The 18,898-nt window shown below is 55.5% G+C and overlaps 2 protein-coding genes across 2 annotated transcripts in view; one reads left to right on the top strand and one right to left on the bottom strand.

Moving 5' to 3' along the window:
- LOC140402849 (NAD(P)H-hydrate epimerase-like) overlaps window positions 1–18,898 on the top strand; it is a 923,606-nt gene that overhangs the window by 716,378 nt on the left and 188,330 nt on the right. The window lies entirely within an intron of this gene.
- The window catches only part of LOC140402851 (ras GTPase-activating-like protein IQGAP1), an 80,107-nt gene continuing 62,300 nt past the window's right edge, over window positions 1,092–18,898 (bottom strand). The window contains exon 18 of the mRNA XM_072490475.1: window positions 1,092–1,264. Within this exon, the coding sequence (XP_072346576.1) occupies window positions 1,092–1,264 (173 nt within the window). The remainder of the gene's footprint in view (window positions 1,265–18,898) is intronic.

The following is an 18,898-nucleotide window of genomic DNA, read 5'->3' as shown; positions in this document are numbered from 1 at the left end:
TCGGGGCGTACCTCGCGCCCATCCCTGTTTCCCCCCTCTTTCGATGAACAATGGTTTGGCTTGTTCGTGGGGGGGCGGGGTGGGGGCTAATTCGGTCTGTGCTTGCCCCTGTTCTGACCTGCGATTTGACCCTGCGGTCAGTCTCTCCGTGGCCCCCGCTCTCGCCCACCGCCAGCCAGTCCGCAGCTGTGGGTGGCGCTGCCGATCGGCAGCCGAGCAGGATTCTCCGGTGGGCGGTCAGGGAGGCAGAGGCCGGGGTGTCAGCCCCCCCACCCCCCGTGAAGAGTTCCGGCTGGTCTGATACCCCGAAGACCGCCGCTCCCTCGGGCACGGCTCCACCCTCACCCCCTCGGGACATCGCCTCGAAGTCGGCCGTCCAGGACCCGGCAGGTCTTGGGGCGCGCCCGGAAAACGCGAGATTCGAAAACCCGGTCATTCAAACCCCGAACGTTCCACGTCACCAATCGGGTCGGGCGGGGGAGAGGGGTGGGGGTTCCCCAACACCACCCCCCCCTCGCCGATCAGCCACAGCCCCTCCTTAACCAGCTCCCCCAGATCCACGCCTGTGAGACCTACTATGCGGACATAGCGGCACTTTGCGATCACGAAAACTCAGTAGAAATTGGAGTTAAAACTTCTCAGGTGGAAATAAGATCTGTTTTATTTGTCTCTGTTGATTACAATTGAGAATCCTTTAAAGTCTTATTCTCTAATAAGTCCAGCTAGCAAAGGACTCACAGAAAGGCAATCTGTGGACAATTCAACTGTCAGTCACAGAAATGATTTTCTTGCTGACGGCAAACAGCTCGCAATAACTTCAAAAGTCTAAGTCAGAAAATGAAATACGAAAGACAGAAAGTAAGTTAAGTTAAAGTATAGATGATTCATAAAGTAGGAAATGGCCGTACGATCCAGCACGGTTATACTAAATCATATCAGACTTTAGCCATCTAGCTACACCCCGATGTAATCCAAATTGGTTTAGGTTAGAATCAAATAAGTTTCAATCGACGCTCAGCCGTCTGTCATTAATAGGCAACATTAACCTGAAATGTATTCTTGTATGAGCTGTGGAATGCGATTCAGCTTCCTTATCGCATAGACTTGCTCGTTAGGACAATGGTGTCTATGCTGTTGCCATGGAGCTTGCTTGGGTTACTTTGTCTTGTGTATTTCTTAGCTGCGTCGGAATTCTGCTGTTCTGGGTTCTGTTTGCAGCTGTGGTCTGAAATGCTGAATGTGTGTTTTGAAATGACCTGAGGTTCTGGGTGAGTTTTTAGAATGGTATTTAATAGACTCGGGGCGTAATGCTAAATAGCTACCTTTTACCGATAGAAAATAGCTGGCTCAGCCTCGGGCCTGCCCCAAGATGTCTGCCGTCATCTCCCCTCAACCAACTGCGCTCCACCAACTCCGCCCACGTGACTCCTTTCTCCTTGAGGGCCGCTTTGACTCTATCGAACCCAGCCCACCGCTGGGCCAACTCACCACCCAAGTCCTGCACATTGTCTTTCCGGGTTCACTACCTTGCCGCCATCGGCCATCACAGAATCTCCTCCTTATCCAGAAAATGATGCAATCGCACCACCCATCGCCCTCTGTTGCCCCACCGCCCTTCTCCTCAACGTCCTGTGCACTCGATCCCCCTCGGGGAGATGGTCAAAGACTCCGCCCCCCCCATCTCCCACCAACAACCTCTGGAACATATTCGCCACGTACTTTGTTGCCTGCGTTCCCTCGATCCCTGAAAGCGTGCCCAATGCGGAGATTCTGGAGCGATTCTGCAGGTCTTCCACCTTCTCCCCTAGCCGCCTCTGGCCCACTGCCATGAACACCATCTCCGCCTCCAACAAGGCCAATACGGTCCTCATGATCCACCGCCAACTCGAGGTCCAGCCTCTGCTCCGCTCTCTCGATAGCCGAGTGGCTCCGCCATCTTACCCAGGTCTTCCGAGGTATCTCGCCTCTACTGCGGGAACTTAGCATTCAAGAACAAAGAACAATCCAGCGCAGGAACAGGCCCTTCGGCCCTCCAAGCCTGTCCCGGCCATGATACCACCCTTGGCCCAAACCCTCAGCCCTTCCTTGTGCCGTCTCCCTCTATACCCGTCCTGTCCGTGTGTTTGTCAAGATGCCTTTCGAACGCCGTTAATGTATCTGTTTCCACAACCTCCCCTGGCCACGCGTTCCAGACACTCACCACCCTCTGTGTAAAAAACCTGCCCCGCACATCTCCTCTAAACCTTGCCCCACGGACCTTAAACCTGTGCCCCCTGGTGACTGACCCCTCCACCCTGGGAAAGAGTGCCTGCCCATCCACTCTATCCACGCCCCTCATAATCTTGTCGACCTCTATCAGGTCGCCCCTCAACCTCCGTCTTTCTAATGAAAACAGTCCGAGTCTATTCAGCCTCTCCTCATAGCTCACACCCTCCAGACCCGGCAACATCCTGGTAAACCTCCTCTACACACTCTCCAAAGCCTCCATTTCCTTCTGGTAGTGTGGCCACCAGAATTGTGCGCAATATTCCGAGTGCGGCCTAACCGAGGTTCTGTACAACTGCAGCCTGACTCGCCAGTTTTTATACTCGATGCCCCGTCCAATGAAGGCGAACATTCCGTCTGCTTTCCTGACCACCTTGTCCACTTGTGTTGCCACTTTCAAAGATCGGCGGAGCAGGCTCGGAGTGTCGGACGGCGGAGCAGGCTCCGAGTGTCGAACGGCGGAGCCGGCTCGGAGTGTCGGACGGCGGGGCAGGCTCCGAGTGTCGAACGGCGGAGCCGGCTCGGAGTGTCGAACGGCGGGGCAGGCTCGGAGTGTCGGACGGCGGAGCAGGCTCGGAGTGTCGGACGGCGGGGCAGGCTCGGAGTGTCGGAGCCGGCTCGGAGTGTCGAACGGCGGGGCAGGCTCGGAGTGTCGGACGGCGGGGCAGGCTCGGAGTGTCGTACGGCGGGGCAGGCTCGGAGTGTCGAACGGCGGGGCAGGCTCGGAGTGTCGAACGGCGGAGCAGGCTCGGAGTGTCGAACGGCGGAGCAGGCTCGGAGTGTCGAACGGCGGAGCAGGCTCCGAGTGTCGAACGGCGGAGCAGGCTCCGAGTGTCGAACGGCGGAGCAGGCTCGGAGTGTCGAACGGCGGAGCAGGCTCGGAGTGTCGAACGGCGGGGCAGGCTCGGAGTGTCGAACGGCGGGGCAGGCTCGGAGTGTCGAACGGCGGAGCAGGCTCGGAGTGACGAACGGCGGAGCAGGCTCGGAGTATCGAACGGCGGAGCAGGCTCGGAGGGCAGAATGGCGGAGCAGGCTCGGAGTGTCGAACGGCGGAGCATGCTCGGAGGGCAGAACGGCGGAGCAGGCTCCGAGTGTCGAACGGCGGAGCAGGCTCCGAGTGTCGAACGGCGGAGCAGGCTCTGAGTGTCGAACGGCGGAGCAGGCTCAGAGTGTCGAACGGCGGAGCAGGCTCCGAGTGTCGAACGGCGGAGCAGGCTCCGAGTGTCGAACGGCGGAGCAGGCTCGGAGTGTCGAACGGCGGAGCAGGCTCGGAGTGTCGAACGGCGGAGCAGGCTCGGAGTGTCGAACGGCGGAGCAGGCTCGGAGTGTCGAACGGCGGAGCAGGCTCGGAGTGTCGAACGGCGGAGCAGGCTCGGAGTGTCGAACGGCGGAGCAGGCTCGGAGTGACGAACGGCGGAGCAGGCTCGGAGTATCGAACGGCGGAGCAGGCTCGGAGGGCAGAATGGCGGAGCAGGCTCGGAGTGTCGAACGGCGGAGCATGCTCGGAGGGCAGAACGGCGGAGCAGGCTCCGAGTGTCGAACGGCGGAGCAGGCTCCGAGTGTCGAACGGCGGAGCAGGCTCGGAGTGTCGAACGGCGGAGCAGGCTCTGAGTGTCGAACGGCGGAGCAGGCTCAGAGTGTCGAACGGCGGAGCAGGCTCCGAGTGTCGAACGGCGGAGCAGGCTCGGAGTGTCGAACGGCGGAGCAGGCTCGGAGTGTCGAACGGCGGAGCAGGCTCGGAGTGTCGAACGGCGGAGCAGGCTCGGAGTGTCGAACGGCGGAGCAGGCTCGGAGTGTCGAACGGCGGAGCAGGCTCGGAGTGTCGAACGGCGGAGCAGGCTCGGAGTGTCGAACGGCGGAGCAGGCTCGGAGTGTCGAACGGCGGAGCAGGCTCGGAGTGTCGAACGGCGGGGCAGGCTCGGAGTGTCGAACGGCGGGGCAGGCTCGGAGTGTCGAACGGCGGCGCAGGCTCGGAGTGTCGAACGGCGGAGCAGGCTCGGAGTGTCGAACGGCGGAGCAGGCTCGGAGTGTCGAACGGCGGAGCAGGCTCGGAGTGTCGAACGGCGGAGCAGGCTCGGAGTGTCGAACGGCGGAGCAGGCTCGGAGTGTCGAACGGCGGAGCAGGCTCGGAGTGTCGAACGGCGGGGCAGGCTCGGAGTGTCGAACGGCGGAGCAGGCTCGGAGTGTCGAACGGCGGAGCAGGCTCGGAGTGTCGAACGGCGGAGCAGGCTCGGAGTGTCGAACGGCTGAGCAGGCTCGGAGTGTCGAACGGCGGAGCAGGCTCGGAGTGTCGAACGGCGGGGCAGGCTCGGAGTGTCGAACGGCGGAGCAGGCTCGGAGGGCAGAATGGCGGAGCAGGCTCGGAGGGCAGAATGGCGGAGCAGGCTCGGAGTGTCGAACGGCGGAGCATGCTCGGAGGGCAGAATGGCGGAGCAGGCTCGGAGTGTCGAACGGCGGAGCATGCTCTGAGTGTCGAACGGCGGAGCAGGCTCGGAGGGCAGAATGGCGGAGCAGGCTCGGAGTGCCGAACGGCGGAGCAGGCTCGGAGGGCAGAATGGCGGAGCAGGCTCGGAGTGTCGAACGGCGGGGCAGGCTCGGAGTGTCGAACGGCGGAGCAGGCTCGGAGTGTCGAACGGCGGAGCACGCTCGGAGTGACGAACGGCGGAGCAGGCTCGGAGTGTCGAACGGCGGAGCAGGCTCCGAGTGTCGAACGGCGGAGCAGGCTCGGAGTGTCGAACGGCGGGGCAGGCTCGGAGTGACGAACGGCGGGGCAGGCTCGGAGTGTCGAACGGCGGAGCAGGCTCGGAGTGTCGAACGGCGGAGCAGGCTCGGAGTGTCGAACGGCGGGGCAGGCTCGGAGTGTCGAACGGCGGAGCAGGCTCGGAGTGTCGAACGGCGGAGCAGGCTCGGAATGTCGAACGGCGGAGCAGGCTCGGAGTGTCGAACGGCTGAGCAGGCTCGGAGTGTCGAACGGCGGAGCAGGCTCGGAGTGTCGAACGGCGGGGCAGGCTCGGAGTGTCGAACGGCGGAGCAGGCTCGGAGGGCAGAATGGCGGAGCAGGCTCGGAGTGTCGAACGGCGGAGCATGCTCGGAGGGCAGAATGGCGGAGCAGGCTCGGAGTGTCGAACGGCGGGGCAGGCTCGGAGTGTCGAACGGCGGAGCAGGCTCGGAGGGCAGAATGGCGGAGCAGGCTCGGAGTGTCGAACGGCGGAGCATGCTCGGAGGGCAGAATGGCGGAGCAGGCTCGGAGTGTCGAACGGCGGAGCAGGCTCGGAGTGTCGAACGGCGGAGCAGGCTCGGAGTGTCGAACGGCGGAGCAGGCTCGGAGTGTCGAACGGCGGAGCAGGCTCGGAGTGTCGAACGGCGGAGCAGGCTCGGAGTGTCGAACGGCGGAGCAGGCTCGGAGTGTCGAACGGCGGGGCAGGCTCGGAGTGTCGAACGGCGGGGCAGGCTCGGAGTGTCGAACGGCGGCGCAGGCTCGGAGTGTCGAACGGCGGAGCAGGCTCGGAGTGTCGAACGGCGGAGCAGGCTCGGAGTGTCGAACGGCGGAGCAGGCTCGGAGTGTCGAACGGCGGAGCAGGCTCGGAGTGTCGAACGGCGGAGCAGGCTCGGAGTGTCGAACGGCGGAGCAGGCTCGGAGTGTCGAACGGCGGGGCAGGCTCGGAGTGTCGAACGGCGGAGCAGGCTCGGAGTGTCGAACGGCGGAGCAGGCTCGGAGTGTCGAACGGCGGAGCAGGCTCGGAGTGTCGAACGGCTGAGCAGGCTCGGAGTGTCGAACGGCGGAGCAGGCTCGGAGTGTCGAACGGCGGGGCAGGCTCGGAGTGTCGAACAGCGGAGCAGGCTCGGAGGGCAGAATGGCGGAGCAGGCTCGGAGTGTCGAACGGCGGAGCATGCTCGGAGGGCAGAATGGCGGAGCAGGCTCGGAGTGTCGAACGGCGGGGCAGGCTCGGAGTGTCGAACGGCGGAGCAGGCTCGGAGGGCAGAATGGCGGAGCAGGCTCGGAGGGCAGAATGGCGGAGCAGGCTCGGAGTGTCGAACGGCGGAGCAGGCTCGGAGTGTCGAACGGCGGAGCAGGCTCCGAGTGTCGAACGGCGGAGCAGGCTCAGAGTGTCGAACGGCGGAGCAGGCTCAGAGTGTCGAACGGCGGGATAGGCTCGGAGTGTCGAACGGCGGAGCAGGCTCGGAGTGTCGAATGGCGGAGCAGGCTGGGAGGGCCGAATGGCCTTCTCCTGCTTCTATTTTCTATGGTTAACCTTTCAGCTGCCAGAACTCACATTTAACGCAGAGACATGTTGGGGACCCCTCTGGACCTGTTCAACTTAGGCCAGTCCACAGATCAAGCGCCCTGGAAATCACAGAATCCCTGCAGTGCAGAAGGAAGCCATCCATCTAACCTGCACATCTTTGGACATTAAGGGACAATTTAGCACGGCCAATCCACCTAACCTGCACATCTTTGGACACTAAGGGACAATTTAGCACGGCCAATCCACCTAACCTGCACATCTTTGGACATTAAGGGACAATTTAGCACGGCCAATCCACCTAACCTGCACATCTTTGGACACTAAGACACAATTTAGCACGGCCAATCCACCTAACCTGCACATCTTTGGTCACTAAGAGACAATTTAGCACGGCCAATCCACCTAACCTGCACATCTTTGGACACTAAGGGACAATTTAGCACGGCCAATCCACCTAACCTGCACATCTTTGGACACTAAGGGACAATTTAGCACGGCCAATCCACCTAACCTGTACATCTTTGGACACTAAGGGACAATTTAACACTGCCAATCCACCTAACCTGCACATCTTTGGACACTAAGGGACAATTTAGCACGGCCAATCCACCTAACCTGCACATCTTTGGTCACTAAGAGACAATTTAGCATGGCCAATCCACCTAACCTGCACATCTTTGGACACTAAGGGACAATTTAGCACGGCCAATCCACCTAACCTGCACATCTTTGGACACTAAGGGACAATTTAGCACGGCCAATCCACCTAACCTGTACATCTTTGGACACTAAGGGACAATTTAACACGGCCAATCCACCTAACCTGCACATCTTTGGACACTAAGGGACAATTTAGCACGGCCAATCCACCTAACCTGTACATCTTTGGACACTAAGGGACAATTTAACACGGCCAATCCACCTAACCTGCACATCTTTGGACACAAAGGGACAATTTAGCACGGCCAATCCACCTAACCTGTACATCTTTGGACACTAAGGGACAATTTAACACGGCCAATCCACCTAACCTGCACATCTTTGGACACTAAGGGACAATTTAGCACGGCCAATCCACCTAACCTGTACATCTTTGGACACTAAGGGACAATTTAACACGGCCAATCCACCTAACCTGCACATCTTTGGACACTCAGGGACAATTTAGCACGGCCAATCCACCTAACCCGCACATCTTTGGACACTGAGGGACAATTTAGCACGGCCAATCTACCTAACCTGTACATCTTTGGACACTAAGGGACAATTTAGCACGGCCAATCCACCTAACCTGTACATCTTTGGACACTAAGGGACAATTTAGCACGACCAATCCACCTAACCTGCACATCTTTGGACACTGAGGGACAATTTAGCACGGCCAATCCACCTAACCTGCACATCTTTGGACACTAAGGGACAATTTAGCACGGCCAATCCACCTGACCTGCACATCTTTGGACACTAAGGGACAATTTAGCACGACCAATCCACCTAACCTGCACATCTTTGGACACTGAGGGACAATTTAACACGGCCAATCCACCTAACCTGTACATCTTTGGACACTAAGGGACAATTTAGCACGGCCAATCCACCTAACCTGTACATCTTTGGACACTAAGGGACAATTTAGCATGGCCAATCCACCTAACCTGCACATCTTTGGACACTAAGGGACAATTTAGCACGGCCAATCCACCTAACCTGCACATCTTTGGACACTAAGGGACAATTTAGCACGGCCAATCCATCTAACCTGCACATCTTTGGTCACTAAGGGACAATTTAGCACGGCCAATCCATCTAACCTGCACATCTTTGGACACTAAGGGACAATTTAGCATGGCCAATCCATCTAACCTGTACATCTTTGGACACTAAGGGACAATTTAGCACGGCCAATCCATCTAACCTGCACATCTTTGGACACAAAGGGACAATTTAGCGCGGCCAATCCACCTAACCTGTACATCTTTGGACACTAAGGGACAATTTAGCACGACCAATCCACCTAACCTGCACATCTTTGGACACTAAGGGACAATTTAGCACGACCAATCCACCTAACCTGCACATCTTTGGACACTGAGGGACAATTTAGCACGGCCAATCCATCTAACCTGCACATCTTTGGACACTGAGGGACAATTTAACACGGCCAATCCACCTAACCTGCACATCTTTGGACACTGAGGGACAATTTAGCACGGCCAATCCATCTAACCTGCACATCTTTGGACACTGAGGGACAATTTAACACGGCCAATCCACCTAACCTGCACATCTTTGGACACTGAGGGACAATTTAACACGGCCAATCCACCTAACCTGCACATCTTTGGACACTGAGGGACAATTTAGCACGGCCAATCCACCTAACCTGCACATCTTTGGACACTGAGGGACAATTTAGCACGGCCAATCCATCTAACCTGCACATCTTTGGACACTAAGGGACAATTTAGCACGGCCAATCCATCTAACCTGCACATCTTTGGACACTGAGGGACAATTTAACACGGCCAATCCACCTAACCTGCACATCTTTGGACACTGAGGGACAATTTAGCACGGCCAATCCACCTAACCTGCACATCTTTGGACACTGAGGGACAATTTAGCACGGCCAATCCATCTAATCCGCACATCTTTGGACCCTAAGGGACAATTTAGCACGGCCAATCCACCTAACCTGCACATCTTTGGACACTGAGGGACAATTTAGCACGGCCAATCCACCTAACCTGTACATCTTTGGACACTGAGGGACAATTTAGCATGGCCAATCCACCTAACCTGCACATCTTTGGACACTGAGGGACAATTTAACACGGCCAATCCACCTAACCTGCACATCTTTGGACACTGAGGGACAATTTAGCATGGCCAATCCACCTAACCTGCACATCTTTGGGCCCTAAGGGACAATTTAGCACGGCCAATCCACCTAACCTGCACATCTTTGGACACTGAGGGACAATTTAGCATGGCCAATCCACCTAACCTGCAAATCTTTGGACACTGAGGGACAATTTAACACGGCCAATCCACCTAACCTGCTCATCTTTGGACACTGAAGGACAATTTAGCACGGCCAATCCATCTAATCCGCACATCTTTGGACACTAAGGGACAATTTAACACGGCCAATCCACCGAACCTGCTCATCTTTGGACACTGAGGGACAATTTAGCACGGCCAATCCACCTAACCGGCACATCTTTGGACACTAAGGGACAATTTAACACGGCCAATCAACCTAACCTGAACATCTTTGGACACTAAGGGACAATTTAGCACGGCCAATCCATCTAATCCGCACATCTTTGGACACTAAGGGACAATTTAGCACGGCCAATCCACCTAATCCGCACATCTTTGGACACTAAGGGACAATTTAGCACGGCCAATCCATCTAATCCGCACATCTTTGGACACTAAGGGACAATTTAGCACGACCAATCCACCTAACCTGTACATCTTTGGACACTGAGGGACAATTTAGCACGGCCAATCCATCTAATCCGCACATCTTTGGACACTAAGGGACAATTTAACACGGCCAATCCACCTAACCTGAACATCTTTGGACACTAAGGGACAATTTAGCACGGCCAATCCATCTAATCCGCACATCTTTGGACACTGAGGGACAATTTAGCACGGCCAATCCATCTAACCTGCACATCTTTGGACACTGAGGGACAATTTAACACGGCCAATCCACCTAACCCGCACATCTTTGGACTCTAAGGGACAATTTAGCACGACCAATCCACCTAACCTGTACATCTTTGGACACTGAGGGACAATTTAACACGGCCAATCCACCTAACCTGCACATCTTTGGACACTGAGGGACAATTTAGCACGGCCAATCCACCTAACCTGCACATCTTTGGACACTAAGGGACAATTTAGCACGGCCAATCCACCTAACCTGCACATCTTTGGACACTGAGGGACAATTTAGCACGGCCAATCCACCTAACCTGCACATCTTTGGACACTGAGGGACAATTTAGCACGGCCAATCCACCTAACCTGCACATCTTTGGACACTGAGGGACAATTTAGCACGGCCAATCCATCTAATCCGCACATCTTTGGACACTAAGGGACAATTTAGCACGGCCAATCCACCTAATCGGCACATCTTTGGACACTAAGGGACAATTTAGCACGGCCAATCCACCCAACCTGTACATCCTTGGACACTAAGGGACAATTTAACACGGCCAATCCACCCAACCTGTACATCTTTGGACACTAAGGGACAATTTCGCACAGCCAATCCACCCACCCTACACATCTTTGGACACTAAGGGACAATTTAACACGGCCAATCCACCTAACCTGCTCATCTTTGGACACTGAGGGACAATTTAGCACGGCCAATCCACCTAACCGGCACATCTTTGGACACTAAGGGACAATTTAACACGGCCAATCAACCTAACCTGAACATCTTTGGACACTAAGGGACAATTTAGCACGGCCAATCCATCTAATCCGCACATCTTTGGACACTAAGGGACAATTTAGCACGGCCAATCCACCTAATCCGCACATCTTTGGACACTAAGGGACAATTTAGCACGGCCAATCCATCTAATCCGCACATCTTTGGACACTAAGGGACAATTTAACACGGCCAATCCACCTAACCTGAACATCTTTGGACACTAAGGGACAATTTAGCACGGTCAATCCATCTAATCCGCACATCTTTGGACACTAAGGGACAATTTAGCACGACCAATCCACCTAACCTGTACATCTTTGGACACTGAGGGACAATTTAGCACGGCCAATCCATCTAATCCGCACATCTTTGGACACTAAGGGACAATTTAACACGGCCAATCCACCTAACCTGAACATCTTTGGACACTAAGGGACAATTTAGCACGGCCAATCCATCTAATCCGCACATCTTTGGACACTAAGGGACAATTTAGCACGACCAATCCACCTAACCTGCATATCTTTGGACCCTAAGGGACAATTTAACACGGCCAATCCACCTAACCCGCACATCTTTGGACCCTAAGGGACAATTTAACACGGCCAATCCACCTAACCTGCACATCTTTGGACACTGAGGGACAATTTAGCACGGCCAATCCACCTAACCTGCACATCTTTGGACACTAAGGGACAATTTAGCATGGCCAATCCACCTAACCTGCACATCTTTGGACACTGAGGGACAATTTAGCACGGCCAATCCACCTAACCTGCACATCTTTGGACACTGAGGGACAATTTAGCACGGCCAATCCACCTAACCTGCACATCTTTGGACACTAAGGGACAATTTAGCATGGCCAATCCACCTAACCTGCACATCTTTGGACACTGAGGGACAATTTAGCACGGCCAATCCATCTAATCCGCACATCTTTGGACACTAAGGGACAATTTAGCACGGCCAATCCACCTAATCGGCACATCTTTGGACACTAAGGGACAATTTAGCACGGCCAATCCACCCAACCTGTACATCCTTGGACACTAAGGGACAATTTAACACGGCCAATCCACCCAACCTGTACATCTTTGGACACTAAGGGACAATTTCGCACAGCCAATCCACCCACCCTACACATCTTTGGACACTAAGGGACAATTTAGCACGGCCAATCCACCTAAACTGCACATCTTTGGACACTAAGGGACAATTTAGCACGGCCAATCCACCCAACCTGTACATCCTTGGACACTAAGGGACAATTTAACACGGTCAATCCACCCAACCTGTACATCTTTGGACACTAAGGGACAATTTCGCACAGCCAATCCACCCACCCTACACATCTTTGGACACTAAGGGACAATTTAGCACGGCCAATCCATCTAATCCGCACATCTTTGGACACTAAGGGACAATTTAACACGGCCAATCCACCTAACCTGCTCATCTTTGGACACTGAGGGACAATTTAGCACGGCCAATCCACCTAACCGGCACATCTTTGGACACTAAGGGACAATTTAACACGGCCAATCAACCTAACCTGAACATCTTTGGACACTAAGGGACAATTTAGCACGGCCAATCCATCTAATCCGCACATCTTTGGACACTAAGGGACAATTTAGCACGGCCAATCCACCTAATCCGCACATCTTTGGACACTAAGGGACAATTTAGCACGGCCAATCCATCTAATCCGCACATCTTTGGACACTAAGGGACAATTTAGCACGACCAATCCACCTAACCTGTACATCTTTGGACACTGAGGGACAATTTAGCACGGCCAATCCATCTAATCCGCACATCTTTGGACACTAAGGGACAATTTAACACGGCCAATCCACCTAACCTGAACATCTTTGGACACTAAGGGACAATTTAGCACGGCCAATCCATCTAATCCGCACATCTTTGGACACTAAGGGACAATTTAGCACGACCAATCCACCTAACCTGCATATCTTTGGACCCTAAGGGACAATTTAACACGGCCAATCCACCTAACCCGCACATCTTTGGACCCTAAGGGACAATTTAGCACGACCAATCCACCTAACCTGTACATCTTTGGACACTGAGGGACAATTTAACACGGCCAATCCACCTAACCTGCACATCTTTGGACACTGAGGGACAATTTAGCACGGCCAATCCACCTAACCTGCACATCTTTGGACACTAAGGGACAATTTAGCATGGCCAATCCACCTAACCTGCACATCTTTGGACACTGAGGGACAATTTAGCACGGCCAATCCACCTAACCTGCACATCTTTGGACACTGAGGGACAATTTAGCACGGCCAATCCACCTAACCTGCACATCTTTGGACACTGAGGGACAATTTAGCACGGCCAATCCATCTAATCCGCACATCTTTGGACACTAAGGGACAATTTAGCACGGCCAATCCACCTAATCGGCACATCTTTGGACACTAAGGGACAATTTAGCACGGCCAATCCACCCAACCTGTACATCCTTGGACACTAAGGGACAATTTAACACGGCCAATCCACCCAACCTGTACATCTTTGGACACTAAGGGACAATTTCGCACAGCCAATCCACCCACCCTACACATCTTTGGACACTAAGGGACAATTTAACACGGCCAATCCACCTAACCTGCTCATCTTTGGACACTGAGGGACAATTTAGCACGGCCAATCCACCTAACCGGCACATCTTTGGACACTAAGGGACAATTTAACACGGCCAATCAACCTAACCTGAACATCTTTGGACACTAAGGGACAATTTAGCACGGCCAATCCATCTAATCCGCACATCTTTGGACACTAAGGGACAATTTAGCACGGCCAATCCACCTAATCCGCACATCTTTGGACACTAAGGGACAATTTAGCACGGCCAATCCATCTAATCCGCACATCTTTGGACACTAAGGGACAATTTAACACGGCCAATCCACCTAACCTGAACATCTTTGGACACTAAGGGACAATTTAGCACGGTCAATCCATCTAATCCGCACATCTTTGGACACTAAGGGACAATTTAGCACGACCAATCCACCTAACCTGTACATCTTTGGACACTGAGGGACAATTTAGCACGGCCAATCCATCTAATCCGCACATCTTTGGACACTAAGGGACAATTTAACACGGCCAATCCACCTAACCTGAACATCTTTGGACACTAAGGGACAATTTAGCACGGCCAATCCATCTAATCCGCACATCTTTGGACACTAAGGGACAATTTAGCACGACCAATCCACCTAACCTGCATATCTTTGGACCCTAAGGGACAATTTAACACGGCCAATCCACCTAACCCGCACATCTTTGGACCCTAAGGGACAATTTAGCACGACCAATCCACCTAACCTGTACATCTTTGGACACTGAGGGACAATTTAACACGGCCAATCCACCTAACCTGCACATCTTTGGACACTGAGGGACAATTTAGCACGGCCAATCCACCTAACCTGCACATCTTTGGACACTAAGGGACAATTTAGCATGGCCAATCCACCTAACCTGCACATCTTTGGACACTGAGGGACAATTTAGCACGGCCAATCCACCTAACCTGCACATCTTTGGACACTGAGGGACAATTTAGCACGGCCAATCCACCTAACCTGCACATCTTTGGACACTAAGGGACAATTTAGCATGGCCAATCCACCTAACCTGCACATCTTTGGACACTGAGGGACAATTTAGCACGGCCAATCCATCTAATCCGCACATCTTTGGACACTAAGGGACAATTTAGCACGGCCAATCCACCTAATCGGCACATCTTTGGACACTAAGGGACAATTTAGCACGGCCAATCCACCCAACCTGTACATCCTTGGACACTAAGGGACAATTTAACACGGCCAATCCACCCAACCTGTACATCTTTGGACACTAAGGGACAATTTCGCACAGCCAATCCACCCACCCTACACATCTTTGGACACTAAGGGACAATTTAGCACGGCCAATCCACCTAAACTGCACATCTTTGGACACTAAGGGACAATTTAGCACGGCCAATCCACCCAACCTGTACATCCTTGGACACTAAGGGACAATTTAACACGGCCAATCCACCCAACCTGTACATCTTTGGACACTAAGGGACAATTTCGCACAGCCAATCCACCCACCCTACACATCTTTGGACACTAAGGGACAATTTAGCACGGCCAATCCACCTAACCTGCACATCTTTGGACACTAAGGGACAATATAGCACTGCTAATCCATCTAATGTGCGCATCTTTGGACTGTGGGAGGAAACCGGAGCAAGTGGAGGAAGCCCACGCAGACATGGGTAGAACGTGCAAACTTCATGCAGCCATCTGAGGCCCCATTTCGAGTATTGTGAGCAGTTTCAGGCCCCGTATCTAAGGAAGGATGTGCTGGGGCCTTGGAAAGGGTCCAGAGGAGGTTCACAAGAATGATCCCTGGAATGAAGAGCTTGTCGTTTGAGGAATGGTTGAGGACTCTGGGTCTGTACTCGTTGGAGTTCAGAAGGATGAGGGGGGATCTTATTGAAACTTACAGGATTCTGTGAGGCCTGGATAGAGTGGACGTGGAGAGGATGTTTCCACTTGTAGGGAAAACTAGAACCAGAGGACACCATCTCAGACTAAAGGGACGATCCTTGAAAACAGAGATGAGGAGGAATTTCTTCAGCCAGAGGGTGGTGAGTCTGTGGAACTCTTTGCCGCAGAAGGCTGTGGAGGCCAAATCACTGAGTGTCTTTAAGACAGAGATAGATAGGTTCTTGATTAATAAGGGGATCAGGGGTTATGGGGAGAAGGCCGGAGAATGGGGAGGAGAAAATATCAGCCATGATTGAATGGCGGAGCAGACTCGATGGGCCGAGTGGCCTAATTCTGCTCCTATGTCTTATGGAATGAACCCGGGTTCCTGGCTGGTGAGGACCACTGTACCACCCTTAACATGACCAGGACTAGCCTGAAGTTGGCTACAGGGAGAAAAATGCTTTTGGGTTCGATCTTAGGTACATAAGGCGTATTCTGGGGCGGGATTCTCCGACCCCCGCCGGGTTGGAGAATCGCCGGGGGCTGGCGTGAATCCCGCCCCTGCCGGTTGCCGAATTCTCCGGCACCGGATATTCGGCGGGGGCGGGAATCGCGGCGCGCCGGTTGGCGGCCCCCCCGCGATTCTCCGGCCCGGATGGGCCGAAGTCCCGCTGCTGGAATGCCTGTCCCGCCGGCGTGGATTAAACCACCTCTCTTACCGGCGGGACAAGGCGGCGCGGGCGGGCTCCTGGGCCCTGGGGGGGGGGGGGGGGCACAGGGCGATCTGGCCCCGGGGGGGGTGCCCCCACGGTGGCCTGGCCCGCGAGCGGGGCCCACCGATCCTCGGGCGGGCCTGTGCCGTGGGGGCACTCTTTTCCTTCCGCCTTCGCCACGGTCTCCACCATGGCGGAGGCGGAAGAGACCCCCTCCACTGCGCATGCACGGGGATGCCGTGAGCGGCCGCTGACGCTCCTGCGCATGCGCTGCGCGGCAAAGTCAGTTTTACGCCAGCTGGCGGGGCACCAAAGGCCTTTCCCGCCAGCTGGCAGGGCGGAAATCAGTCCGGTGCGGGCCTAGCCCCTTAAGGTTAGGGCTCGGCCGCTCAAGATGTGGAGAATGCCGCCCCTTTGGGGCGCGCGATGCCGGACTGATTCGCGCCGTTTTTGGCGCCGGTCGGCGGCATCGCGGACATTGCGGAGAATTCCGCCCCTGGTTCGCATGTGACCCGGTTAAAACTGATTTTTCCAGTGGTTAAGAGGCAGGCAGAAAGCAGAGTGTGTTGGTTGTTGGCGATGTTTCTCTGACTGAACGCCGTCTCCAGTGGGGTTCCACGGGGCTGGGGCCATTTCTATTTGTGGCGTAGGTTAATGATTTAGACTTTACTGCAGGGGGTATGATCTCGGCGTTTGTGGGTAACACGAGAATTGGTCGGGCAGTGAGGAGGACGGCCGTTCGACGGGCCGCCAATGGCCTGGTCAGAGAAGTGGCAAATGAGGTTCGCATCCCCCAAAAATGGCAATAAGGATTACGCTGTGACTGGTAGGACCTGGAGAGTACTGAAGCTCGGGGGGACCTTGGTGTGCACACCCAGAGATCCCCGAGGGCGGCAGCACAGGTAGATAAGGTAGTTAAGAGGACAGATGGGATATTTGTCTTCATTAGCTGACGCAGAGAATATAAGAGCAGGGAGGTTATCGGGGAGCTGTATAAAACGCTGGTGGAGGCGCATAAGGTGACGAGGGGCATGGGTAGGGTGGATCGGTCTCCACTCATCGAAGGAAGGGCATTGATTTAAGGTGAGAGGTGTAAGGTTGCGAGGTGGAGCTTTTTTTGGCCCGGGCGGGTGGCAGCAGTCCTGAATTCTCAGAACCTTCAAGAAGTATTTAGATATTCTCTTGCGCTGGCGTGACCTCCGAGGAGCTACGGGCCACACGGGCTTGTGTCGTCAGATCACTGCCGGCCGGCTCTGCAGCCCACGGGCTGAATGGCCAATGCCCTGAGCCCAAAGGGTCATCAGGCCTTGCCTGGGAGGTGGGTGGCAACCCCTGACTTTTGTTGCATTTGTAAAGGAGATAGGGAGGGAAGTGTCCTGGGGTGGGGGGGGGGGCATTAAAACCCTCTTGTTGTCAGGGCTGTGCTCCTTCAGAGTCAGTGTTGAGGGGGAAATGGAGCCATTATCCTTTACCATGATGGCGCCCCATTGACCTGGGCGGGTAACAGCGGGCGGCGTCTCCTTTAGCAAGATGGCGGCACGTCTAATCCCCCCACCAAGCAACACCAAAATGGCGACGACACGTCGATCGACAACGGCCGGCCTTTACAAAGATGGCGCCAGCGGGCGCCGTCGTCTCCTCACCAAGATGGCGGCGGCACGGGGCCCATGTTTCCCCTTACCAAGATGCCGCTCCAACCGCCACTTTATCCCCGAGCCGAGCCTTGCCTACCCCCCCCCCCCAACGAGGGGGGAGAACTCATTGAGATTCCAGGATCATTCGGAGCGGGCGGGGTGGTTAAAACAAATACGCGGGATACTTGAAACGACAGCGGTCACGTGGGGGGGGGGCGGGGACCGGAAATACGCACTCAGGACATGGGAGGACCGGAAGTAGCCGGGCCTGAGGTTGGGAGGACCAAGTGGGAGGTCCAGCTGGGAGAACCGGACGGAAGAGGACCGGAAGTAGGCGGACCAGAGGTGGGAGGACCAAGTGGGAGGTCCAGCTGGGAGAACCAAGTGGGAGGACCAGACGGAGGAGGACCGGAAGTAGGCGGACCGGACGTGCGAGTCGGGGGCCCCGGATGAAGATGCTGAGACCCAAAGCCCTGACCCAGGTCCTGAGTCAGGCCAACACGGCCGGAGTGCAGAGCACCCTGTGAGGAGGGGGAGTCCCTGTGAGGAGGGGGAGGGCCCTGTGGGGAGGGGGAGTCCCTGTGAGGAGGGGGAGGGCCCTGTGGGGAGGGGGAGTCCCTGTGAGGAGGGGGAGGGCCCTGTGGGGAGGGGGAGTCCCTGTGAGGAGGGGGAGGGCCCTGTGAGGAGGGGGAGTCCCTGTGAGGAGGGGGAGGGCCCTGTGGGGAGGGGGAGTCCCTGTGAGGAGGGGGAGGGCCCTGTGGGGAGGGGGAGTCCCTGTGAGGAGGGGGAGGGCCCTGTGAGGAGGGGGAGGGCCCTGTGAGGAGGGGGGAGTCCCTGTGAGGAGGGGGGAGTCCCTGTGAGGAGGGGGAGGGCCCTGTGGGGAGGGGGAGTCCCTGTGAGGAGGGGGGAGTCCCTGTGAGGAGGGGGGAGGGCCCTGTGGGGAGGGGGGAGGGCCCTGTGAGGAGGGGGGAGGGCCCTGTGGGGAGGGGGAGTCCCTGTGAGGAGGGGGGAGTCCCTGTGAGGAGGGGGAGTC

The sequence above is a fragment of the Scyliorhinus torazame genome, chromosome 26, assembly GCF_047496885.1.
Source record: "Scyliorhinus torazame isolate Kashiwa2021f chromosome 26, sScyTor2.1, whole genome shotgun sequence".
Classification (NCBI taxonomy): Eukaryota; Metazoa; Chordata; class Chondrichthyes; order Carcharhiniformes; family Scyliorhinidae; genus Scyliorhinus; species Scyliorhinus torazame.
The sequence above is the reverse complement of the archived record's forward strand: the minus strand, read 5'-3'. Positions and strand labels throughout refer to the sequence as shown.